The 27499-nt window shown below is 41.8% G+C and overlaps 1 protein-coding gene across 4 annotated transcripts in view; it reads right to left on the reverse strand.

Moving 5' to 3' along the window:
* LOC148029732 (Radical SAM superfamily protein) overlaps positions 1–19241 on the reverse strand; it is a 113387-nt gene extending 94146 nt beyond the window's left edge. For 2 of the 4 annotated variants that reach the window (XM_087686050.1, XM_087686049.1), the window contains exons 1-2: positions 19020–19158; positions 8134–8290 (exon numbers count right to left, since the gene is read on the reverse strand). Coding sequence is in view for 1 of the 4 variants with exons in the window: in XM_087686048.1 (XP_087542174.1) it covers positions 19020–19146 (127 nt within the window). In the remaining 3 variants the exon portion in view is untranslated. Of the gene's footprint in view, positions 1–8133; positions 8291–19019 lie in introns of all 4 variants that reach the window. The other 2 variants (XM_087686048.1, XM_087686051.1) reach the window with 2 other exon arrangements.
* Between the last annotated feature and the right edge of the window lie 8258 nt (positions 19242–27499).

A 27499-nucleotide genomic window follows, 5' to 3' on the forward strand; every position in this document is an offset into this window, starting at 1 on the left:
CGTCACGTCAGCACAGGTACAACCTGTCGTCAATTCTGTCAGCAGTCAGGCGCTGTTCCACAGAGCTGCCTCAGCACAGTACAGCTCGTCGCCAGCCTCCACCAGTACCCAGCCCGTCAACAGTAGTCCACGTCAGCAGTCGTAGTCGTCCGTCAGCAGCTCGCAAGCAGCACCAGCAATCCGCCTCAATCCGCCAGGGCCCGTCAGAGTCGCAGCCCGCCTGACGACCAGCGACCAGCGACACGTCACGTCAGTACGCACGCTGTTCGACAGCGCAGTTTACGACAGTCCTGCCCGCCGTTTTTGACCACGCGTAGCTCGTCTGGCCGCCTGCTCGCATCAGCAGCTCGCAACTGCTCATCCCGCCCGTCTAACGACCTGCTCCTGCCTGCCCGCCTGCCTTCATCACATCAGCAGCTCGCGACGTGCTTCACGCCCAGGTACAATTTTCAAAATTATTATTATTCCAGCCCAGAATAAAATTCTGGAAGCGGCGGTTCACACGCGGTTGGCACAGATCTACTGGAAAAGTAAATTTCATGCAAATTTCTGGACTGAATGGTCAGAAATTTTGGGGCTTTTGTGTATTTGGAGGACAGATGCATTTAAACTGCTGATACAGTCACAGAACGACTGTTTTTGACAGAGATTTTGGCAAAATTTTGGGGATTTATTCATAACAGTGTTGCACTGCACTGTTTGCACCTTGGGAAGCGTGCAGGAAAGAACAGTTTTCTGACAGAGTACGCCCTTGCACATCAATTGCAGAAAAGTATTTGCTGCAATTTCTGGAAATTTGCAGATTTCCAGTTCAAACTGCTTTGACATTGCTCATATTGTCTTTGGAAATTTGTCATCATGGCAAATCAGGGAGGTGATGTTTTTACGTATGTATCCAAAGAGGACAAACTGGACGGAAACAACTATTCCCTTTGGTCATTTATGATGAAAAATGTATTAGTGGCCAAGAATTTATGGGATTATGTTAGTGGAGAGGAAACTCGGCCGGGAGTTGTAGCTCCCGCTACACCTCCTCCCCATGGCGCACGTGGACAACGGGGACCTCAGCCCGCTCCACCTCAGCCACTTCCTCCAAGAACTGCAGCTCAAAAAGCTTGGGATACCCGTGATGCACAGGCCTTGTCGCTAATTGCTTTGGCAGTTCAGCGGTCCATCATACCTCATATCCGTTCGGCGTCTTCTTCACGAGATGCATGGTTGACTTTGGAGCATATGTTTGCAGGAAAAAATGAGACACGGATCTCTTTCTTGAAGAAAGAGTTGGAAACTCTGAAGATGCATGAAGGTGATTCTATGCAGGATCACTTAAACAAGATTCAGGACTTGAGGGAGCAGCTCATGAATGTAGATGAGTATTTTTCGGATGCACAGTTGATATCCACCACCTTGAATTCCCTACCTCCTTCGTACTTGTCTTTTCATACTGCATTGAACCTCACAATGAGGATTGCTGAGCACCCACTCACTTTTATTCAGCTGGTTAGCTTGCTTCTAGAGGAGGAGCAAACACGGAAAAATAGTGGTGTGGATGCTATAGTCTCTGAGCAGGCTTTTGTGGCACGACAGAAAGGCAAAAACAGCAAGGTGAAAAATGCTCCACAGAGTTCTGGCACTTCGGGCATATCGCAGAATCAGTCACAAGGGGGCACGCAAGCAAAGAAAGGAAAATGTCATTATTGTAAGAAGCCCGGCCACTATATCACTGAGTGCAGAAAGCGCATTGCCAAAGAGAAGAAGAAAGAGTCAAGAATGTCTATTTCTACTACTCCTTCCACTACTAGTGAGTCCGCGTCCTTTGTTGTGGACAGGGACTATTGTTTTTACACTTGCAGTTATGATATCTCTTGGGCCGATAGAGCACTTAGCTCTACAGAGGATGCTGACACTTGGTTCTTTGACAGTGGTGCTTCTAGACATATCACATCTCGCAGAGATTTGTTTGCTTCAGTTAGTGCACCTCCCGTTGGGAAATCGGTACAGTGTGCCAATAATGCATCATACCCTGTTCGTGGTATTGGGGAGATTCAGCTCACAGCCATTGATGGCTCTATTCTCCACCTGCAGGATGCTTTGTTTGTGCCTGGAATAAAAAAGAATTTGCTTTCTATTTCTTCTTTGGCACGTTGTGGTATGCAGGTCACTTTTGATGATGACCGTTGCATGGTTCGAGAAAAAGAATGCATGACATTGGTCTTGACAGGATCTTTGTGTCATGGTTTATATGAGTTGGATGCTCTTTCAGTAGATCAGACAGCATACTTGACATCCACTCTTACTCCTGCTATGATACAGGCGGAGTTATGGCATGCTCGTTTAGGGCATGTAAACTTTGGCAGCTTGATGCTTTTACAGCGTACTCAGATGCTGGATGGCTTACCTCTCTTGGAGAGACCTCCTGAGCACTTATGCGAGGGATGCATTTTGGGGAAAATGCATCGTTTCTCATTTCCTCGTGATGTTGCTTTCAGGGCAACAACCAGATTGGAGTTGGTGCATTCAGATGTTTGTGGGCCTATGCAGACCATGTCATTGGGTGGTTGTTATTATTTTGTGACATTCAGTGATGATTTCACACGTTTTTGCTGGGTCTATTGTTTGAAAAAGAAGTCAGAAGTGTATGATGCATTTTTGGCTTTCAATGCACTTGTTGAAAACCAATCTGGATGCCACATTAAGACTCTCCGTTCGGACCGAGGGGGGGAATACATGTCCTCTATGCTGAATTCTTTTTTGCAGCAGAAGGGCATAGTACATCAGTATACTACACCTTATACTCCACAGCAGAATGGGGTAGCAGAGAGGAAAAATCGGTCACTCATGGAGATGGCCAGATGTATGCTGAAGGCAAAGAGCTTGCCTCATAGTTTTTGGATGGAAGCAGTCATGTGTGCTTGCCATATTTTGAACACATGCCCTACCAAAGCCTTGAAGACCATCACACCATTTGAGGCTTGGAACAGCCGCAAACCTTCTGTTGGTCACTTTCGTACCTTTGGGTGTCTTGCCTATGCCCATATTCCACAGGTACTTAGAATAAAATTGGACAACAAGGCTGTTAAGTGCATTTTTATGGGATATAGCAATGAGAGCAAAGGCTACAGACTCTATGATCCCGTTACTAAGAAGGTTTTTGTCAGCAGGGATGTTGTTTTTGATGAAAAATCAGAATTATCCTTGGCTGGTTTGGACACATATCAGGCTGCCCGTGATGTTTTTGAAGGGCTGCTGCCCATTACTTTTGGTGACTCAGCTGGAGGTTCACAAAATGAACCTAATGTTCAGCCAGCTGCTCCTATGGAAAGTGCAGAAATTCAGCCATTGGCTGATCGGAATACTCAGCATAATGCTGAAACAGAAATTCAGCAAGAGCTTGCACACAGCCAGGATGCTAGACAGCTACCTAGATGGTATTTGCAGACTATGCAAGATAGTCCTTTGGATGCACCCATGGCTGGTCGTACTAGAAGGCAAACTCGTTTGCATGATTCAGCACATACTATGGAGTTTATTATGGCAGCAAGTACTTTTGATAATGAAGAGTCTGAATGTTATGAGGATGCACAACACAGTGTACATTGGAAGGCAGCCATGAAAGCTGAATTAGATTCTATTACTAAGAATCACGCTTGGGATTTGGTGTCCTTGCCATTTGGGAAGAAAGCCATTGGAACAAAATGGGTCTACAAATTGAAAAGAAAAGCAGATGGATCCATAGATAAATACAAGGCACGGCTGGTAGCTAAAGGCTGCGCACAGAAAAAGGGCATTGATTATGAGGAGACATTTGCTCCTACTTCCCGTATGACGACCATCAGGTCTATGATTGCTTTGGCTGCACATTATGGTTGGACAGTTCATCAGCTAGATATCAAGACTGCATTTTTGCATGGGGAACTTCAGGAGGAAGTTTATGTACAGCAACCCATTGGTTTTGCAGTTGAAGGCTCAGAACATTTGGTATGCAAGCTAAAAAAGGCACTATATGGTTTAAAACAAGCTCCTAGAGCTTGGTATGAAAAGATAGATGCTTTCTTGCTTGGTCAGGGGTTTCTAAACAGTTCATCTGAGTCTACCCTTTACGTATGTAAAGAAGGGGGATCTATGCTGATTTTATGTCTTTATGTTGATGACCTTTTGCTCACTGGAACACATGCTGATCAGATTTCAGCATTCAAACAAAATTTGCAGCAAACTTTTGACATGTCTGACTTGGGAGTTTTGCATTACTACTTGGGCATCCAGTTCATACATACTGCTCGAGGTATTGGGTTATCACAGTCAAGGTATATTGGGCAGCTTCTTGAGAAATTTGGCTTACAGGATTACAAGCCAGTTTGTACTCCCATGGAACCTGGACTGAAACTGTCATTACATGATGACAGTGATTTATTTGATATACATACATATGCTCCTGCAGTTGGATGCCTTATCTATTTATGCAATACTAGGCCGGACATACAGTTTGCAGTTTCAGCCTTGAGCAGGTATATGCATCAGCCACGTATGTCACATTGGCAAGCTGTCAAGCGTGTTTTCCACTACTTGCAGGGTACTCGTTCTCTTGGGTTGCTTTATGCCAAGGGGGGACCACTGCATTTACATGCTTACAGTGATTCTGATTGGGCTGGTGATTTTGATACACGTCACTCTACTAGTGGCAATTGTTTCTTTCTTAGCACTTCTTGCATTTCTTGGCTTAGCAAGAAACAATCCACTGTTGCCACATCGTCATGTGAAGCTGAATACAAGGCAGCTTTCACCACCACAGTTGAATGCGTATGGCTTAGACGCTTGCTAGCTGATTTGGATGTATCTGTTACTGAGCCTACTACTTTGTTCACTGACAGTCAGAGTGCCATTGCAGTGGCACGGAACCCAGTGTTTCATGCTCACACGAAACACATTGAGATTCACTATCACTTTGTCAGAGAGAGGCTACATGCAGGTGATATCAGCCTTGTCTATTGTCCTACCACCAGTAATGTGGCAGACATCTTCACCAAAGCTCTTCCTCGTGACAAATTTGAAGCATTTCGCGATGCTTTAAATTTGATATCCTTTGGTGGCGGATGATCCTTGTACTCTTGATCACTCTTCACTCCAGGGGGGTTTGTTGGGTATTTTACTCACCCTTACTTACGCCTACGCTCATATGGGAGTGTCGGTGATCAGTAGGACACTGGGGCACTTTTTACTCTCGGTAGGAGAGGTTTTTTCCCCCAGACTTATGGTCTTATTATCGTATGTACTTATGTGCTTATGTTACACACATTTAGGTACTTAGTGTGTGTCGGGTGTGAACACCCCCCTACAACCCTAAGGTTTAAGGGTTGTACTTTGTACTTTCAGATTACACTCATTCAGTCTATTCTCTTGGGTGTCGTGCTTCAACTCTGTCTCTTTCACACTCACACTGAATCCCAGCTGTACCTTGATCCTCTGCTCTCACAGGTTCAAGTGGCTTGCAGACATATATAAGGCGGAGCTCTAGTAGCTCACTTCTTGTGCCTCATGATGACATTCCCCCCTTGCCTACATAGCCGCCACCTAGGGAGCCATCATTTGATGATGATGGTAACCTCATCAGTAAGGATGAGTATAAGTGTATCTCATCATCGGATGTCGAGGAGTCATCTTCAGCCTCTCTTGACAAGCACTCAGATGCTTCTGATGCTTTTGATGATGATAATGATGATGATGATGATAGTAATGCCTCATCATAGATTCATCATTCATATGACATAGGTCTCTCTTTTTTTTTGTATCAGATATACTAGACTGTAGTTGTATCGCATGTTTTGCATAGCCTATACGACCGCGATGGTCACCCTCATGTATTCATCTTATTCTGTAATGAAATGGCTATTTCCACTTTAAACATGTATTCTATGATCTATCATTTAATGATTTATGGTTTTTGTTATTTAAAAAATCATCTTAATTTTTTTGTACTAATATCATACCGTACCTTATAAAATCATAAGGTACCAATTAATACTGTATTTTATCGTACCGTCCCGTACCGTATTGTACCTTTCGTACCTGACAACTATGCCCGAGGTATAGAAGAGCTCTAGTAGGGCCACGGTATTCAACCGGAGGGGTGCCTCCTTTATGTTTGTATCACGTTGGTGAACTACACCAAGATGTATGGGATCTCCCTTTAAGGAGTAAAAAAGGGCAATCGTTGGACTACGTTCCACTACAAACGCAATATCCACATTAGCAATTAGGACAGTATGTCCCTTGGACACTCTTGATTGCGAGGCCGTGTGGGGTTGTCTTGTGAGTGTTAGAGAGGTCCAACTAGTACCTATAGCCAATGTCAGGCCCGTTTTAGGTCCCGACAATCTCTGACTCTCGCTATATGTCACAACTCTATAGAAACAGAATTTGTATCTTTTTTCATTAATTTGTCTATATAATGATTTATTAAATTTGTTTTCTTTGCACTAATTAGATATAAAGAAAAGTGCATTGGAGCTGGCCACTGATGAGTGGTCACAGGTTATGGTGGACCCACGCGGTGGGTTAGAGAAAAGATAGTTCACACTTCCACCTATATGGCCTGATTGGGCACCTGTGACCAAAACTCACGCATATCAGGGTTAGACTCGCACACAGAAAGGATCGATGCCTTGAAGTGTGGGCTAGATCCGCCAGAACAGACAGTTACAATCAACAAGATGACATGATCATGAAATGCTTGTACAATGTGCATGTGTGGGCTGAAAGCTTGAAATGCACATTTCTTTGCATAGGAAAGTTACATGAAGATTCTGATACCGTTTTTGTGATATACACGGAAAAAGCTTTCATATGACACCCATATTGGGGGGTCCCTAAATTTTAGGAGGTCCCTAGATTTTAGGAGCCTCGAATTAGCCTAAAAATGCTAGTCCTAAAAAATAGGGATGTCATTCTAAAAATAGTAAATTCTGTACTCTGACTGTGCTTACTAAATTTGGTTGTTTCTATTCTTGACAGTATTCAATCCAAAAAAGAAGGCCATAGAGAAGAGACAAGTGTCAAGACACTTGTCACACAAGTTTCCAAGTGTCCCACCACTTGTCACATCTCATGACATGTGGCTGGACACTTGTCTTGTGCTACTCCACTTTCCCCTTTTGTACTAGCTCTTCCCTCTCCTATAAATAAGAGCTCGTTTTTCTTCATTCAGCATCATTTCTCTTTGCTGTAAACTCATATACAGCACCCACAGATAGCCAAAAACTGGCCCCCATCCATCCCCATCATCATCCCCCACTTCTCCATTATCAAATTCCTCCATATTCCCTCTTCTATCACTACTGTTTTACAGGACAGCAAGCCTGTAAATTCATTACAGTACCTCCTTCTCGAGCTCTTTCTTCCATTTTAACAACAAGAAGCAAGCCCTATCCATGTACTGCTTATCAACGATGGAGAAAGGCTGATTTTCCCTCTTTTTTCTCTCATACTGTAAAGAAATCAGTTTTTATCATTGCATAATAGATAATGCATGTGTGTTTGTACATCTTTGCATGATCTTGTGAGAGTGAGAATTACTTCTCCTCACTCTCAGGTTGATTGTAACTGAGCTCTTCCCTAAGGGACTTGGGTTGAGCAGAAATACATTCCTTCGAGGGGGAAGGAGAGGAGGGGTTGCCCATCTTCAACCCTCAATCTTGTCTCCATTACTTTTACATTTTCATGGCTGTAATTTTGTGAGTAATTTTCATTTTCAGCTTTAAGTGTTCATTCTCTTTTATATTAAATCTCGAAAACAAGCGAATATCATAATTGTTAAGCATACTACATTGTTTCGGGGCGTTTACACTATACTGCACAACCACATGTAGCTCTCGCTCTAGTCGCTTTGGCCCTCCTCTATGCACAAGTCTCATGGACTGCTACCGATAGCTCCTCATTAAGCATAGAGTAAATATCCCACTCCTGTAGTATCTTCAAGATATCATCAATTTTATCAACATTCACTTGTAAATATGAACAAGACAAAGATATGAGAGAAGTTTTCACATGTTCAATATTCATACGTATTTTAATTTACAATCCAAGTTCCAAGCAATAACAAGGTTAAAAAGTTACATTATATATAATGCAATTCATTACCTGCAAAGGCTCAAGGGACAGAGCAATCTTTCAAGAAGCTGAACATTGCAATGACAAAACACTAAATGTTTCAACTAGGCCGTTGTGAGTTCTTCTTTTTTTGGTAGGAAGAGAATCCATGTACTCCAGCTCCTCTCATTAGACCCTAAACTACAATCTTACAAGAGGACATGAATGGCAATGCATTACTATTAAATTTAAGAGATTGAGATTAGGTAATAGACAAGCCCAAAATCAATATTTAAGTAGACAATAAATTATAAAATCTAGGTTGCATAATGCGTTACATTATCAAAACGCAAAAGTCATGATTCACATACCAAAGTAAAAACCTAATTGCCATATTTTTTCCACCAAGAGATGGGCTAAAGCTACATCTTTCAAAGCCTAGCTACCAAAATGAAGAGAATGATTACAGAATGCCACCAAATCATCCCCTATTCTCCTCATCATATCTAGATCATTCCTTGTGAGGCATCTCATGTACTCCATGAAGCCCTCTTCCAACTCCTCACCAGTATACTGCTCCTCATTTTGCCAAAGACATAGAAACAAGGAACGAGAGACGGCAACGAGGTCAAGGACGAGGATGGGGTTGAGCATGGGTGTTAGCCAAAACCAGGAAACGGGGATGGGGGGAAGAAGGAAGGAACGGCATATTTAAAATTTTTATTTTCACATATAAAACAGTTTTCAGCTCATTGCATTGGACTCTACTACAATAAAATACATAAATAAGCATAGTTTAAGCTTTAAAAATTTTATTTTTCATTGAATTTTATTAGCATATCGCATAATGAACATGAGATGAGCAAATGGCAAATACAAACCATATGGATAAACTTTAACAATCAATGTATTACAAAAAAATATGTGCCAAAACTCCACTGTGACCTGTCATTATTCATGTAACATGAAATCTTAAGAGTTCAAACTTCAAAGATAGGAACTAAAAACAAATGTTCAAGGAGAAAAACTGTGAACACTAAATAGTAAAAAATGAAAGACTAAGTAGCTTCATCATTCATGACATAATGTAGGTCCTAGGGCCTAGGTAGCAACCAGCTGGCTAGGGTTGTAACCAACCATAAAGTAACATATAAAATGGATATCAACATTGAATAAGCCCAAATCTAAAGGAAATCATCATCATCTGCAACAAAATGAGCATCTACAAGCTATAGCAATAGGTCATGACATCATATAGATAGCTAGCAATAGGCTACCAAGCTATAACCAACCCATAAAGCAATATACAAAATGAACTCCAACAAGGAATAAGGCCAGTTTATGGCAAGGTATGCTACTTACAATCTCTAACAAACTCTAATGATAATGGCAATAGAAAACACAAGTACTAGCCTTTTAAAGAAAGGAAATGTCAAAGAAGCCACAGAATAAAGATGGACAACAATAAAGGGTGCAAAATGCAATCCTACCTAGTTGTGGGTATTGATAAGAATGATCTTCAAGGGTAGTCACAGTAAAACAAAATTGATTACTACTGATAGAAGGACCTCTAACAGCGAAAACACAAATGTTTGTTTCTAAAAAGTTTTCAAGAATGTCTTTAGGGGCAACAACAACAAAAACAAAATTGTTTGTTAATGGAAGGACCTGTAATAGCAAAAACGAAAATGTCTACTGGCTGAAAATGACTCTTTGAAACCAGCCTTCCTTCTCAAATAGAGTGGTAGATGACATGATTTAACACAATTTACAGCAAGCAAAAATTTCATTAATCTGAAATAAATACAGTACCACATTAATCTTGGACAATTGATACTCCATTGGCACCAAAATTGCCCCTTTTGCAACATTTCCTTAACATGTAGTGCTCTGAATCTACAGTACACTGAGATGCAGATTGATCTTTCTACAAATTTGGGCTATCACACCAATGACCAGCAGCATCAAGATCCAATTTGCCCCCTAATTTTGACACAATTCAAACACAAATTGAATCGAAAACACTTGCATGTGGTCAACTTTAACATGGATCTCAAATCTTCACCAAATCTACTGTAAATACTTCATTTCCAACAGCCGCTGTAACCTCTGGGCTTTTGTTCAATGGGCACACACTTCGAGGTGGCTAAGAAACCCTAATTTTTGTTGTAAACTAGGGTTTTGACAAAATAAACATTGCTGTCCACTTTCAAACAACTAAGCAAAACTGAGAATGGCTGAGATCCAATGGCACACTTCTCAATAAGAGCTCATAAACTGTAATCACAGTAGTAATTAGGTCTGAATTCGGCAATACAGTGCTGAATATCTTCAGATTTGCTGAGGTGAGGAAGAGGACTGCAAAGCAGAGAGAAGCCTTCCATCTAATGCCAAGAAAGTGTTGTAACAACAATCCCCTTCTCTTTTGAGAGAGAAAATCAGGTCACCTGCTAGTTTTCAGGGTGTTGCTGCTATTTGAAACCTAATTTCTGAAATAGCAATTGTCAATGGCCTCATTTTTTGGGTTTCCTACTGTTTACAGCCCCAAAATCTACTCCAAATCAGGTTGGCCCGCTCTATCTTCCCACTCACAACTAAGTTCTCCACCCTCAAATCTCCCCCTAACAAATGGCAAGAAAACAGCCCAACATGAAAGATACACTTGTATGCAGCCCAAAATCGACCCAAACTTGAAATTTGACAAATTTCCATTTTCACTGGGCCTCCATATGCAAAAACAATCTCCATAGCCCTTTGGCACTGCCCTCATTAAAATAACACTAATCGGTCTGCATCCTCAATCCTAAATTCCTAACTTCTTTGAACTTGAAAGATTTGAAATTTCCCACAAACCTGAGTCTAGAACATTATATGATTTAAATCTCTACCCTCCATGACACCAAAAGTCATTTCCAAGGGGAAATTCAATGTTCTTGACCAAGACTTGTCCTAGATACCCCACTAGCACCTATTCATAACAACTTTTGTCGATGTCCCCACTGCAAAGGCTAGGATTGTCTGTCATTGCAATATGGATTTAACTCAATCTCACATGTGCACAACTTTAAGTGTCCAAATAGCATTAAGTTAAAAATTCACATCCTTGTGACGGTGGACACTCTCGTTTAATGAGTAGCAAGCTCAAATGGATAGGTAACTCCAACTGGGGTGTGGGAAGTAGTATGAGGGCAGAAGCCTAATGACTAAAGGCTAGAGTGTGGAATGAATCTAGATTGGATCTACGCAAACAATTGACTCTATTTATAAAGGATTTCGATGTATTTGTCCTACTGTTCAAAAATAAAGCTATTTAGTTTTGGTGACAAGCAATAAATGCTTTTTGGGGCTGTTTTGAGGAAAACTAATTATGGATCAATTTGTGAAGAAAACTGCTAGGGTTTGCACTGATGACACACAGAGTGTACGACCACGACAGAAACACAGAGAGACAAACACAAACACAAAACTCAAAACTCAAACCCTAAACGCAAAACTCAAAACTCAAACACAAACAAAAGAAGGGAGAGAGAGAACACAACTCTGAAGTAAATGGATGATGTAAATGAATGTAAGAGTGTACAGTGTGCTCAAGGGTAGAGCAATGTTGGAGTGTGACGTCCACGGGAGACAGATCCCAAGGCTGTGACCACCAGTTAGAGTATAGGAGTGTTGAATAGTGAATGGCAACAGGCTAGTCACCAAAACACAGCAGTCTGGAGGCTGAAAACTGTTGAGATATTGAGCTCCACTCGTGATATGCCAAGGTGACCGTTGTGCATTTATGTCACCGACTTGTCAGTTGTAGATGCGGTTGGTACACCGCCCATGAATAATAGCTAGATGACAGCTATCCTTATCTACTCTAGTTCGTGGCTCAGTTAGTATGCCACCTTAGTTAGTTGAGTTTGGTTTGAGACCCATATATAGGGTTCTTCTATTTCCTTGTACGTGAGTTCTTTTGGCTTATACAACTAAGAAGAGGAAAACTGTTTTCAGCCTCCACCCTTGTGTGTATTCCCCTGTCTTGTCTGCCACATTCCGAGCTCGTGTCGAGTCGAAAGACGATGGAGACGCTCATGCATTCCACCGTTTCGCGTCAACAAGAGCCCATCATGAGGTGCACTCAACCCCACCGGGAACAAGCCCCGCCGACGAAGAAGCACCTCGATCACATCGTTCCATCGGTTTCGGTCCATCCGTATCGATACAAGCCGCACAATATTCACGACGAGAATCGCCGTTAGCATTGAGAACCATGGAGCTCGAACACGATCTCGCCAAAAACGAGACACGTCTTCAAGGCACCGCACTTCGCTCCTCACCGCCTAGTGGGCACATGCTAAGGAGCTCAAGAAAGCAAGCCAAGCTCGCAGTGTTCTGGTAAGAGGAGCAGTGTTGCTTTTATTTTCTGTTTTGGGAGCAGATCTCTGCAGGTAGCACAGCCGAAAATTGCAAGAGTGCATTGTCTCAGGTTGAGACGCCCTTCGCGGTGAAGCAAGAGGGCAGTATATGCTACGGCAAATGGCTTTAGCCCTCGGCGACCCTGTTTTTTTTATTTGAGGCCATTTCGGGGCCTGTTTTGGAGGCGGAAGTTTTCTGCACGCACTCAGGAAAAGGCCCAGTTTTATGCTGTGCGACCACTATTCTACAAGTCGGTGAAAAGTTACTGTAGAAATTGCATCGTATGCTTGTGTGCAGAGACATTGGAAGTTACAGAATCATCCTTGTTGCCTGTTGATACAAAATCGTCACTAGGAAGTGACTGTGTGGTCAAATACCACTTTCGTCAATTTTGCAGATTAGCCCTTGTGAGGCTGAAGTTATGTTCTTTGCAGTGACATAACTTTTTGCAGTGTTTTGTAATGGCGTCTGATTCTCTCTCACAGATTGTCACTGAAAAGCTTGACAAGAACAACTTCCAAGCATGGAAGTTTAGAATGACGAATTTCCTTATGGGAAAAGAATATTGGGAATTTGTTGCAGGAAATGAAGAAGAACCAGTTCTGCCTGATGTTCCCAATCAACAGCAAATGCAGGCATTTAAAGCATGGTATGAGAGAGCCAGGAAAGTTATGTATTGGCTGTCTATCAGCATTTCAGACTCTATGATTGTGCATATTCAGGATGCAAGTACGCCAAAGGAGGCATGGGATACTTTGTCAAAAATGTATAGCACAAATACGCAAGCCAGGAAAATGCAGCTCAAGCAAGAGTTGCATAATGTGCAAAGAGAAAATATGAGCATCAATGACTACCACATGAAGGTGAAGAAGATTGCAGATGCACTTGTTTCCATTGGGTCGCCAGTGGAAGACGATGATTTAGTTTCTGTGACCTTGAATGGTCTAGGAAAGGATTATGCACAGTTTCGGACATCCATTTCAGTTCGTGAAAGATTTCCTGATTTTGAGGAGTTGATTGCTCTTCTAATTTCTGAGGAGCAGAGAAATGGTGGTGCATCTTCTTTAAGAGGAACTTCAAAGGAAGCTGTCTTCTACTCAAATGCTGGAAGAGGTAGAGGTAGAGGTAGAGGAGGCCGATTTGGAGGCCGTGGTAGAAATCAGAATATGCAGCAAACTCAAGAAAACCAGTCCTATGGAGGAGGACGTGGCAACTCTAGAGGCAGGGGGAGCCAAAGAGGTCGTGGTGGATGGCAAAGAGGCCAAAATACAAACAGTAATGTTGAATGCTACTACTGTGGTAAAATGGGTCATATGGCTAAAGACTGCTATAAAAAGCAGAATGACATCATGAATGGAAAACTGCAACAAGGGAACTATGCATCTTTTAGTAGACAGGGTGATGACAGAAATGAGCATTTGTTTATGGTGTAGCACATGAACAATTCTGTGACAAGTGCAGAAGAAAGCAATGATGTATGTTATGTTGACTCAGGTGCATCAAACCGCATGACAAGTCATGCAGAATGGATGAAGGATGCAAGGAAAATGGAAAAACCAGGATTTGTGGAGACTGGTGATGATACTGCACACCCTATTGTACAGATTGGAAAAATTCATTTGTCTATGCAGGATGGGAAAAAGAAATACCTGTCCGATGTATTTCATGTCCCGAATATCACCAAGATTTTGGTTTCTGTTGGTCAAATGGTTGAGCAGGGCTTGCAGGTCAGATTTAATTCTCATGGATGCTTTGTTGAGGATATGAAAAATAAAGGTCGCTTGATAGCAAAAAGAAAGAAGAAGGGCAGAATGTTTACGTTGGATGCAGACATGTCTGAATTGAGTGCAGCAATGTTTGCACATGGGACCGGTGTAGTTGCAGATATTGATATCTGGCATAAACGCATTGGTCTTGTTAATGTACAACGACTTAAATCAATGCAGGCCCAAAATATTGTTGCAGGATTGCCTAAATTCAAGGTTGCAGAAATGCATAAGGTATGTGAAACCTGTCAGTTTGGAAAACAGGCAAGGAAACCATTTCCTAGACATGTTCAAGAGAGTAAAATTCATTGGAATTAATCCACTCTGATGTGTGGACTACTAAAGCTGCATCTCTTGGAGGCTGTCATTATTTTGTTACTTTTATTGATGACTAGCAGAAAAGTTTGGGTGTATTTTATGAAAAAGAAAAGTGAAGTTTTTAGGCATTTCAAAACTCTTAAAGCTATGGTTGAAAAAGAAACAGGCCTGCAAATAAAATGCCTAAGGTCAGATGGAGGGGGAGAGTACCTCTCAAATGAGTTTGCAAAGTTCCTGCAGGAGCATGGCATAAAGCAGCAATATTCATGCAGTCATACCCCACAACAAAATGGAATTGCAGAAAGGAAAAACAGGCATATTGGAGAGGTATCTCGTGCCATGCTCAACGAAAAAGGCTTGCCAGATTTTTACAGGGCTGAAGCAGTTGCTACAGCAGTCTATATAATGAACAGGACTCCCACTGCAGCAATACATGGGATGACTCCAGAGGAGAGGTATACTGGTAGGAAACCAGATATTTCTCATTTGAAAATTTTTTGTTGCATTGCCTATGTACATGTGCCAGATGAGTTGAGATCCAAGTTAGATCCAAAAGCTGAGAAGTGCATCTTTATTGGTTACTCTCTGCAGAGCAAAAAGGGTATAGATGCTATAACCCTTCTACTCGTAAGTTTACAGTGAGCAGAGATGTTTTTGATGAGATGAGTAGCTGGTATAAACCAGTAAATGTGATTGATGATGTAGATGCACAAAATGGTAATGCTGCACAGAATTCACAGCAGCAGTCACAAAATATTAGTGGACCTGGAGTGTCCTCTAGCAGTGGTTCACATTCTTCGCCATGGACAGGCAGATTGAGATCAGGAGAATCTTCTCAAAGCAATGCAGATAGTGGTATGCAAGTATCACGAAAAGGAAAAGAGAAGGTTGATCAGCCCATATTTAATGTGAATGTAGGTCACTCTTATGTGGATGGTGAATCCAGTGGCTCAAAACAAAGCATTGATGATGAGTTGGGTATTCCTTCTATTATTACACCTGGAGTAAGGAAGACCAGGGATGTTTTGAGAGCACCTAGGAGTGAACCTATTTTGCACAGGTCTACGAGAGCTAGGTATCCTGTGGATAGGCTGAAATATGATGGATTTACAGCCATTCACTATACATAAATGGTCAAAGTGATACAGGAACCAGAACCCACTTCTTTTGAGCAAGCCATAGGAAAAGAAAAATGGGAGAAAGCCATGGATGAAGAAATGGATGCTTTGGAAGCAAATGCTACATGGAAATTGATACCTTTGCCTAAAGGTAAGAATGCAATTGGCTGTAAGTGGGTTTATAAGGTGAAGCACAATGCAGATGGTTCTGTAAACAGATACAAGGCAAGATTAGTAGTCAAGGAGTATGCACAAACATATGACATTGACTATGAAGAAACATTCAGTCCAGTTGCAAGGATGGCAACCGTAAGAGCAGTCATTGCTATGGCTGCATCAAAGGGATGGTCTTTACATCAGATGGATGTAAAGAATGCCTTGTTGCATGGTGATTTGCAAGAAGAGGTCTACATGGAGCAGCCACCAGGTTATGTGCATGCTGTTCATCCTGAGTTTGTTTGCAGGTTGAAGAAAGCCTTGTATGGCTTGAAGCAAGCACCTAGAGCATGGTCTGACAAGATAGGACAGTATCTTGTCACTATTGGCTTTCAGTTTTCCAAGACAGATTTCTCACTTTATGTGAGAAAAACAGAGAAAGGTATTATGCTACTTGTCATTTATGTTGATGATTTGATTATGACAGGTGACAGTGATGAAGATATCCTTCATGTGAAAATGCTATTGAAGCAGAAGTTTGAGATGAAGGATTTGGGAGAGCTGCGTTATTTCTTGGGCATTGAGGTGATTAGATCACCAAGTGGGATACAGCTCTTGCAGAGGCAGTATGGATTGGACATGCTGTCCAAATATGGGATGACAGGCTGTAAGCCTATTTCAGTTCCTTTGGAGCAGAATGTGAAGCTGAGCGCAGATGCAGGTGAGCTTCTGGAAGACCCTACTATGTACAGACGCATAGTAGAAAGCTTGATTTATATGACTATTACCAGGCTAAATTTGAGCTATGCTGTTGGATTGGTAAGTCAGTTTATACAGGCTCCAAGGAAACCGCATTTGGATGCGGCTAGACGCATACTCAGGTATGTGAAGTCCACATTGCAATATGGACTATTTTATGAGACTGGGGTTCAGATACAGTTGCATGGATACACTGATGCTGATTGGGCTGGTAGTATTTCTGATAGACGATCTACCAGTGGATATGTGTTCTCTTTTAGGAGTGCTGCAGTCACTTGGAGCAGCAAGAAACAGCCTACAGTTGCCTTGTCCAGCACAGAGGCCGAGTACAGGGGTGCAGCAATGGCTGCATGTGAGGTAGCTTGGTTGCATAAGCTACTTTATGATATGCATCAGCCTACAGATGGGCCAATTGTCATTTATTGTGACAACATGAGCAGTATATACTTGGCAAATAATCCAGTCTATCATGCTAGAACAAAGCATATTGAGGTGCATTATCACTATGTGCGGGAGAGGGTTTTACTAGGTCTTATTGATCTAGTTTATGTCAGCACAGAGGATCAGGTAGCTGACGTATTTACGAAGGCATTGGGCGCAGAGAAGCTGCGCAAGTTCAGAGACCTGCTTGGTGTGCAGGAATTGGGATTGAGCTCGAGGGGGAGTGTTGAGATATCGAGCTCCACTCGTGATATGCCAGGGTGACCGTTGTACATTTATGTCACCGACTTGTCAGTTGTAGATGCGGTTGGTACACCGCCCATGAATAATAGCTAGATGACAGCTATCATTATCTACTCTAGTTCGTGGCTCAGTTAGTATGCCATCTTAGTTAGTTGAGTTTGGTTTGAGACCCATATATAGGGTTCTTCTATTTCCTTGTACGTGAGTTCTTTTGGCTTACACAACTAAGAAAAGGAAAACTGTTTTCAGCCTCCACCCTTGTGTGTATTCCCCCATTGTGCAAGCAAGAAAGCTACAAGTGAGACTCCTTCCTTCTCTCCCACAATCTTGACAAAATCTAGTAAACACAGCAGTGTATCACCGATCAGAGACTGGAAACTGTGCACAATCTGCTGTAAACAACAGGCTGAAACAATGTCTGAGGTGGCTGGCGATGACTAGATTATCAGATCGCAGCAGATAATGATGTCGCCAGTAGCTGACGTCGGCATGGATGAAGGCGCCAGCAGCAGGAGCAAACACGGATGGAGTGGCAGCAATCTCGAGGACTGGACAACCACGTGGGAGAAGACTGATGGCTAAAATCTGCACATGGAGTGAGAAACCTGCACAGACGGAATAAGGCTGAATTGGGGCAGCCTGTCTATTTATAGATGTGGAAGGGCGCCCCAAAAATCAGGGTTTCCACTGAACTCTCTCGAACCGCTCCATGTTTTAGGGTTTTTACTCTAAAAGAGCATTTTTTTAGTGTGTTTTGGGGCTGTTTAAGAGACTAATCAGCAAGTAATGCATGTTTTAGCTCAACACAATTATCCTAATTAATGATTATTGCAAACCCTAATATTAGTGGCTCAACACCTATTCTGCATGTTGTGCATGGATTGCACTTGCACTCGAGTTGCTACAACCGAGAACACATTTATCGATAAGACTTGGTCAAATCTTATGCAACACATACTACAATCTCAAGGTCTTTGGGCCATTGTCAAAGGGTTACAACCAAAGCCTAATCCCTCTGCATTTCCCTCTAAGTTAGTCCATCAATGGAAAACCTGTAATGCTATAGCAAATGTCAAGCCGATAAGTTGCTTTCTAATTCTTGATAATTGCAATTCTGTTTCTACCAAGGTAAGGTACTATCTATTGAGTTTAATTTTTGCTCTCTTGCCAACACAAGCCCTAAATTTTCTGTGTAATGAAGTATCCAAATTCAAAATGAATTTGATAATCTAGATCGATAACAGTCCTAGAAGCTCGACCAATTCATTAAATGTGTTGCAAGTTCTTCTCAAAAGATGACGCATCAAGTTCATTACACTCTATAGAGGTACCCTATCTTTGAAAAAATTTGGCAGAGCTTTGCCACCTTCAGAATTTATTCCTACTGACGTACAGAAGTATAGTTTTGATTTATAAAAAACCCTATAGGTTGGGATTATGATGTCATAAGGCCTCACTTTCCAAGCGTTTCTCTCATATCAGGATTAAAAACTTCCATATCTAATGAGACTTTACGCAACTCTTTGTCATGGAGGGAGAAGCATTATATGTAGAAGGAAAAAGCAAACTGACCAAGAGCAATGGCACTTTAAGTATATCACGGAATGCTTGGCTTTAGATGTCGGTTTTTCATGAATGCTGCTTGAATGCGCACACCCCTAACTAAGCCCAGGAGTGATGGAAGATGGCCTCTTAGATCAATTTTTTCCCGAATTCCAGGGACAGGCGATCTTACCGACGTGGGGGCTTTTGGAGAAGCAAAGATGCCTGTGGGTTGTCGCGGCTGGAACGGAGCGCGAGAGCCGAAAGGAAGATGTGTGTGCTGCAACCAAGGTCGACCGAAGGCAGGCCAGCATCGCCATCGACGATTCTCTCTCAGCACAGCGCCAATGTCTCTCGCATTCAAAGTTCGGGAAAATTACTCAAAACACCTCGTAACTTTTTACCGAAATATACTGCTGACGTAAACCAGCTTTGCCTCACCTGAAGGGGGGGGGGGGGGGGGGGGGGGGGGGGGGGGTGTCTTTGGCACCTTAAAAATCTCTTCTAGAAATCCACACTATCTACTATTTTTACAAGACCTCTCACCGAACCTGGCAATGCAGGTGTGGCACATACTCGAAAGATTGGAGCTAGACAAGTGCAAATATTTCCATTTGCAAAAAATTATTTCTATATTCATCATATCATTATCTGTAAAACACACACACACACACACACACACACTCTCTCTCTCTCTCTCTCTCTAAAACTCACACACACACACACACACACACTCTCTCTCTCTCTCTCTCTCTCTCTCTCTCTCTCTCTCTCTCAAAACATCTTGGCTTCAACAAATGAGGTGAATGCATGAGTCGCAAGGAGGCATTAATGCTTCAATTGCAAGGGGGCATTAAACCAACAGGACCCTCTCTCTCTCTCTCTCTCTCTCTCTCTCTCTCTCTCTCTCTCTCTCTCTTGAGTGTGTGCAAGCGTGTGCCCCACCCCTCCCGCTATACCCTACCCTTCTCCCTTTCTTGCGCCTATCTCCCACCCTCTGCCCTCTGCCTACCCTACCCCTGCTCTCTGGCCTACCTTGCCCCTATCCTCTCCTTGATACAAAGTGTTATGGACCATCCCTTCACCCTCATTTCAAGGTGGCCATGAGGAGACTAGTCCATCGTGGGTTAGGCACACTACTCCTCCTAGCATGATTCACGGGGCCCTAAGAATCACAACAATAGAATCCCCTTGGAGGGGTCTCAACGCAGGGCCACAACATGGTCACCCTGCACAAGAGGCACGCAAAAGCGTTACACATCATGAAAGCGAGTATGAAGGCAAAAGAGAGCAATGGTAGGCAAAGAGAGTAGAATAGCCCTTATTAGGGGCAATTACATTATGAAAGAAAGTTACAAGACAAAGGCAGTCACATAGAGGAATGACTTGGAATTGAGGCTCACATGTGAGGGAGGAGCTATTAACAGTAACTCAACACTGTGGGTGAGGGACTATCTTGCCCCAACCCTGCCCTTCTCCCTACCCCTACCCTGCCCCTGTCCCCCACCTTTCCCTAACCATCCCTTCACCCTTCCCTACCCCTCGCCCTCCAAGCCCTACCCCGGCCCTCGTCATGTCCTACAAATCCCATCCTGGTCATAATTTTGCAATAGGTCCTAACCCTGCCCTTGCCTGTATCACGTTTGGCTGGAAGAAAATGTTTTTACACACCTAAGAAAGCAAGTTAGTATAGAGCAAGAAATAGGGCATTTTATTGGTTGGAAAATGGCTAGCATGGACACCAAGCTAGACAATCTTGATAGGTGTTGAAGACATTGGCCTGGTAGATAAAATGGCCAAGCTCAAAAGTGAAGCGAAAGGATGGAGGAGTGAAAAGGCAACCATGTCGATGAAAATTTAGTAGCTTAAGTAAGAGATTGCTGCATTAAAAAGTAATGATGGAGAGAAAGGGGAAATCGAAGAGGATACCATCACCGCAATTAAAGAGGAAATCCACAAAGCAATGGACCTTGAGCTTGAAGCCACACAAGAAGGATGGATCGTGGTCATGAAGAAGAACATCAAGAAGGGACTGGAGGAGGAGCATCATAAAGAAGAGGTACACATTACTATTACTACCTAGTCGTGCCACCTCTACACATCCTACTACTTTCTACTTCATGCATGAGCCATCCAACATCTACAGACACCGTGTTCTCCACTTGAGTATAACACCTCTTGAGGAACACTCACCTTTCAACTCACCTCCATTCTGCATTCGACCGGCCTTTAAAGCTTCCCATGCACCCCATGCACCAGTGGCTCTACACAACATGGGACGATGCCCCAAAACCAAAGCTATGATGATACGTGTTGGGAGTTGTACAAACATCCCCAAACTCAATGGGGAGTTAGAGGCCTTATTATATTGAGCGGGAGGCTTCCATGTCGATGAGGAGTTTGACTCACCATAAGAGACAAGCATATGAGGAGATAGAGTATTGAAACTTGTACCACTTATGTATAAGCAAAGATGTAGGTACAACTTAGTGTAGATCAAGAGAGACATGATAGCTAACACCTATTAGTGACCTAGAGATATGGTACTCATATGCAAAGAGGCTATATGATTTACCACATTAGCCACCAGAGCCTTGCCCCACCACGTCCACCTTCTTTACACATCGTATGGTTAGGAGAGCAATAGAATGACAAGAACACGAGTAGTTGATGGACCATATAAGTATACATGGACGTCTATGGTATGGACACTATGGCCCCTCTCCTTGCCTTTATGTTTAATAGGGCCCTTGTGGAAGGCTTTTCAGATGAGTTGACCATGCACACCATTGTACCTGTCCACAACACACATTGGCCAAAATATATGGAGTAATACTAGAGGTGGAGCTCAGTGCATATCCAAAGAGAGAGGGCTTGAGAGCACTAGGATAGGTGATGACTTGACTATGCACATCATATTACCTATCCATAGCACACACTAGTGCCAAAATATATGGAGCAATACTAGAGGTGGAGCTTAGTGCATATGCAAAGAGAGAGGGCTTGACAGCACTAGGATAGGCTGGGCTTTTCTACACTTGATCACATTTTCACCCTCAACTCTATGTTGGAGCAAGTGAAGATGAGGAAGAAGGAGCTCTATGCTACTTTGTGGATTTTCACAAAGCTTTTGATACAATTCCATGAGATAAACAAAGGCTACAAACACTAGAGATTCCATTAGATATGATTTGGGACATTTATGCCCTATACAAGAGGGTGGTTGATCGGTTCAGATGCCCAAGTGGACTATAAGACAAGGTCTCTAGTATTATAAGAGTGAAGAAGGGATGTCTTCTCTCACCCACTTTCTTCAAGACTCTACATTGATGAGATAAAGAGTCGCATCATACGAGTAGGACATAGAGTGGATATAGCATGTACTTTAGTCTCCATCCTACTTTATGCTGATGATATTGTTTTGGTCTCTAAGTCACATGAGCATCTACAACGTCATTTGCACACCCTTCAGGATTTTTGTACATGGTGTGGACTGACATTGAATCTTAGGAAGACCAAGATTCTGATCTTCCACACCTCAGCCCATGTGAGGAGGAGGTCATCCTTCACTCTATGAGAGGGATAGGTGAAGGTGGTAGACTCATATGTTTACTTGGAAGTCACTTTTACTACATTGGTAGGGAGGTTTACCACGGTACAAGTGGCCACAGATCAACTCACATGAGGATATGTTGCTTTAGCTAGGTTGGAGTGCTAGTGCCATTAGGCACATTTCTAGTAGCCTCACACATGGAGATGACCATTTGATACACTAGTCACACTAGCCATGATGTATGATGCACCAATTTAAAGCCCTGGCTTGGCTACTTACTTTTGACATAGATTGAGAGACCGCATGTCATCATGCTCTCTTGAACGATTCATAGCAAGCCATCAATACCAAAGGAGATCATCAAAGTAGAGTTTACTACACCCCTCATGATGATAGAGGCTCCCTTTACAACAAATAGCTTCATTGTGAGACTAGGACATTTGGATGTATACATACCACTGAGATGCAGGTTGCCATTGGCTAGCTCAAGGTCTCATCCCATCAGCTTGAGATTGAGACAAGGAGAGCAGCTCATGTCCCCAGTGTAATGCAGATCTATAGACTGTGTCAAGTGGAGATAGAGAACAAGGAGCACTATGTATGTAGATGTAGAGCCTACAATATGATTTGTAGTAAATACTCTCGACCTTTTAAGGATGAATTTTCTCTCAAATTTGTCATGGAATCACCAGATGAATGCCAATCAGGCCAATGTGATCCAGAGGCTTTGTACATCACTATTATAGGATGGTGCGACACATAAGGGAGGCATGCAATCATAGCTTACTGACTTTTTCCAGATGATGACTACACACACTGTACTGACATAGAGGGGGGTGACAGTCCAGTAAGCCGAGGAGATCAGAGTAGCATGCCAATCGTGGTGACTAGGGTACCAAACATAGAGGTTACATCAAATAGAGATGAGGGAGATTTGCCAATGCCATGACCAATACCTAGCAAAGACGAGAGATTAGAGTAGATACTACCCCTACACCATCTCCTTAGGGATATACGACATACTCTACCCCCTGATCCCCATAATATGGAGCTAACAAATCTATAGATTCCCCCACTATCTCTCTACTGTACTCGTGTTACCCTATAGTGCATACCTTTGTAGTTTATATTGACACTGTATATCACCATCATCACAAATCACATCAAGCCATCACAAATGACAACTTTGTATGTCGCACTTTGATATGTGACAATCATCACTGTATATGGTCATGTCTCATAGGTTGATTTTGGCCTAAGTAGACATTAATACTCTACACACACACACACACATTAATTTCAATATATTTTCATTGTTATTTTTTAGTATTGATTTTCTCTCTTTGTTCTTTTCTACCACACAGACAAGTTAATGGTGATGGACCTATTGGAGAAGGAAATTTCTAGATGAGGCACACTCAATGACTTGTTTTCTCTACCTCAAAGGATAGGTAAGGTAAAGGGGCCAATAGAGTGTCATCTAACAATCCTCTCTTATTATTATTTTTTTTCTAAATGAATTCCATAAATACTTTTTAATGGTCAAATTATTTATATAATTTGGAGCTCAAAGAAAAAAAAATTGGGGCATTTTGAAATTTTTATCGAGTAGCCCTAATTATAAATGGGGGGTTCATAAAAGTGTGACAATGAGGGGCCAATAGAGTGACACTCAAGGATACATTGTTTTAAGGATTTATAAAATATAAAATATAAGAAAATTCATGGCTCAATTGTTTGACTCGCATTAAGCTTTTGTAAATTTTTTTAAAAATATCATAATGCAAAGTAGCTAAAAAAGCCACATATTTTTGCAAAATTATCACTCAATTGGGGTAGGGCGTGTTTCCTCTTTGGGGGGGCATCACTTTATTGGCCCCTTTACCCTATGCTATGATATCCACCATAACAAACCACCAAATTCATATTGGTCAAATGGAGTGCACAAGGTGAAAGTCAAGTTTGCAATGGCTTAATAGAAGGGAGAAATTGCTAGAGTTCATGGAAGCACCATGGGTTATTGAAAACTCACTGAAAGTGAGGCCTTTATCCTTCAAGCTTCTAGATGTATGGCAAATGGCATGTGCTTGGATCCCACTTAGAGAAGGACAAAGGGACACATTGAGGATGTCCCTTGCTCTGTATTTATCTACCTATGTTGCATCCCCTAGATCTTCTCCTACATAAAGAAAATATAATTTATAGAAGAGTGTTAACCGTATTTTGAGAAGGCTACAGAAAGTGCAAGTGTCAGCTACTATTTTTTGGGAGATTATTATTTTGTGGAGCCTTACTATAATATTTTGCGTATTGTACTCATGGACATCACCACATTATCATGGTTGTATTATTTTGTGAGAGTTGGGCTCACACCCGTGCACATTGTATTTATCACCCGTAATTGTGTTTGTCAAACTTGCAACTATTGTATGGGTTGCACACATGTATTCGTAATTAGAATATCTTAGGCTTGGTCTAATTAGGCTAAGGTTGAAGCATCCAATGATGATTGACTAGCCTAGAGCCCACAAAGTGGGTAGGATGCCCAAGAGAGGATGCAAACCCTAATTCACAAGGGCACAAACCCTAACCCTAACCCTAATTCTTGGTTTATATAAGGGTGGGAGGTCTCAATTGTATTCACCCCTTTTGGCACGTTCATGCTGCAGAAGCTTTGTTAGTGTGACTACTCAAGCTTTCTATTCAATCTTTCTAATCTATCATCTTGATTCCATTGTGTTGAGAGTGATTGAAAGTGAGAGGTGTGTTGAGCAAGGACTGAGGGAAGGTGAAGCTCTTCGTCATCATCTTGCTTTTCTTGTCTTCTCTACTAGCTCTTTGACTCATTGGTGTGCTTGGTGGTGGATGTGAAGGAGTGGCATCATTGGATCATGTTGATCGTGGTCATGAAACCATCTTTGAGACTTCCAGTCATCAAATGCAAGAAGGTAAGTTAGGTGAGTTCACTACAACTCGAGCTAGTCTTGTGTTCTTACTTTCTTGGATTGGAGAGGGGGATGCTTGGTTAGTTAGAGTGGAGTGTTGAGAGACAAGGTGAGAGATTGTTACTAAAGTGAGTTGCTTCTGAAACAATAGAATCGTCCAAAGTTGCGAATGTTGGTGTGTTTGGCTCAACAAAGAGATTAAAAAATAAGACTCTCTCTCTCTCTCTCTCTCTCTCTCTCTCTCTCTCTCTCTCTCTCTCTCTCTCTCTCTCTCTCTCTCTCCATATAAACATTAGGATCACATGCAAATGATAAGTATTTACCTGTCAAATATGGCATGAATTTGTAAATGCATGTATTTATGATGGATTTCATTCTAGGTGTGCATCTATGCATATTTGTGATAGTTTGCTTTTGAAGGTGAGCATGGAAAATGTTTACGAGGGATAAGCTTACATCATGTGAAGAGTGCAAATTTTTATATGCAAAATATCCTTGAAATGTCATGGCAAGGGAGCATTTTATGTAGTTATGATGAAATGCAAGTAGATAGAAGTTTTATGCAAGTAAGTTAAAAGAATTTAAAAAAATGATCTTATTGTTGATGGTTCCTTTGATGTTATCTACACATGTAGAAGTATGGTCAACCTTATGAATACATATCACATCACATGGCATATAGAACTTGAGTAGGTTGCATGTTCAATGAGAACTAAAAAAGTCTAGAGAGAGAGAGAGAGAGAGAGAGAGAGAGAGAGAGAGAGAGAGAGAGAGAGAGAGAGAGAGAGAGAGAGAGAGGTCATATTTCTTGGTTTTACTGGCACCCGGGCACCCACACCTGTGGAGCTCTAGCACGGATCACAAATTACAATTCTATATTGTATTCTATACGTAATTCTCTTTCTTTCTTTAGAGATACTAGAAATGATTATATTTCTTTCACTAGAAATGACACCAGGCATCAGGGAGAAAAGGTCTCAAACCTTTCTAGCAAGCCTTATCCCCGTAGCCTTTTTTCATGGAATAAAGGGGTCAACAAAGTGTTACCTAAAGACTCTATACCCATATCTTTCCTCTCTTGGTAGGATAGAGAGGCCAATTGAGTATCATTGAATGATCAACATTATAACTTGTTCCCCAGTAAGTTATATACTTTTTATAATGCACCATCTTTCACTAGAAATGACACCATGCATCAGGGAGAAAAGGTCTCAAACATATCTAGAAGGCCTTATATCCATAGCATTTTTTCATGGAATAAAGGGGCCAACAAAGTGTTACCTAGAGACTCTATACCCATATCTTTCCTCTTTAGGTAGGATATAGAGGCCAATGGAGTATCATTGAATGGTCCCCATTATAACTTGTCCCCAAGTAAGTTGTATACTTTTTATAATGCTCCCACTATATTAAAGCATTTAACACTCAAATTTAAAAAACATTGGGCATTTTGAGAGAGTCACCCGTATGACTCTATACTCATACCTTTCCTTCATATGGCATAGGGACCAAATAGAGTATCATTGAATGGTCCCCCATTTTGTTTTTTTCCCAAGTGAGTTACATAGTTTTTATCATGCTTCAACTGTGTAAATCATATGATCCACAACACAACGAGAGAGAGAGAGAGAGAGAGAGAGAGAGAGAGAGAGAGAGAGAGAGAGAGAGAGAGAGAGAGAGAGAGAGAGAGAGAGAGAATTCTCAACAAGAGAGAGAGAGCGTGTGTGTCAGTGAGTTAGTGAGAGAGAGGGACAAAGGTGGAGAGGACAGAGGCTAAATACCATTATTTTACAAGTATCATAATGACCCATGTTTGCAAGGGTCCTATTGCTAAGTGCTAATCTATCATATTTTTAACTAGTGAGGCACGTGCACTTAGATTTACTTACTAACATTTTGTATCTACATTATGAAAGTGCTTGTTTTTAAATATTTCATTGTAGTTTAGTTTATGTTACGTTGCTTGAAACAATTGATCTACCTAAAACTCATATCAAAAGACACATATAATCTAAAAAAGACTTACGATGAATTAGCAAATATACTTACTAAAAGTAAAAAACCATGGATTAGATTAAGCACAATTGATTTTTGTATTATCGAATTGAATGCGCTTTTATCCATATGTAGGCAAATGGAACGTGTGTCTTCTGAACTATCTGTAAAGGTGAATAA

This window comes from Lygodium microphyllum, chromosome 10, assembly GCF_053477565.2.
Source record: "Lygodium microphyllum isolate KBCC chromosome 10, Lygodium_microphyllum_v1.1.10, whole genome shotgun sequence".
NCBI classification, from domain to species: Eukaryota; Viridiplantae; Streptophyta; class Polypodiopsida; order Schizaeales; family Lygodiaceae; genus Lygodium; species Lygodium microphyllum.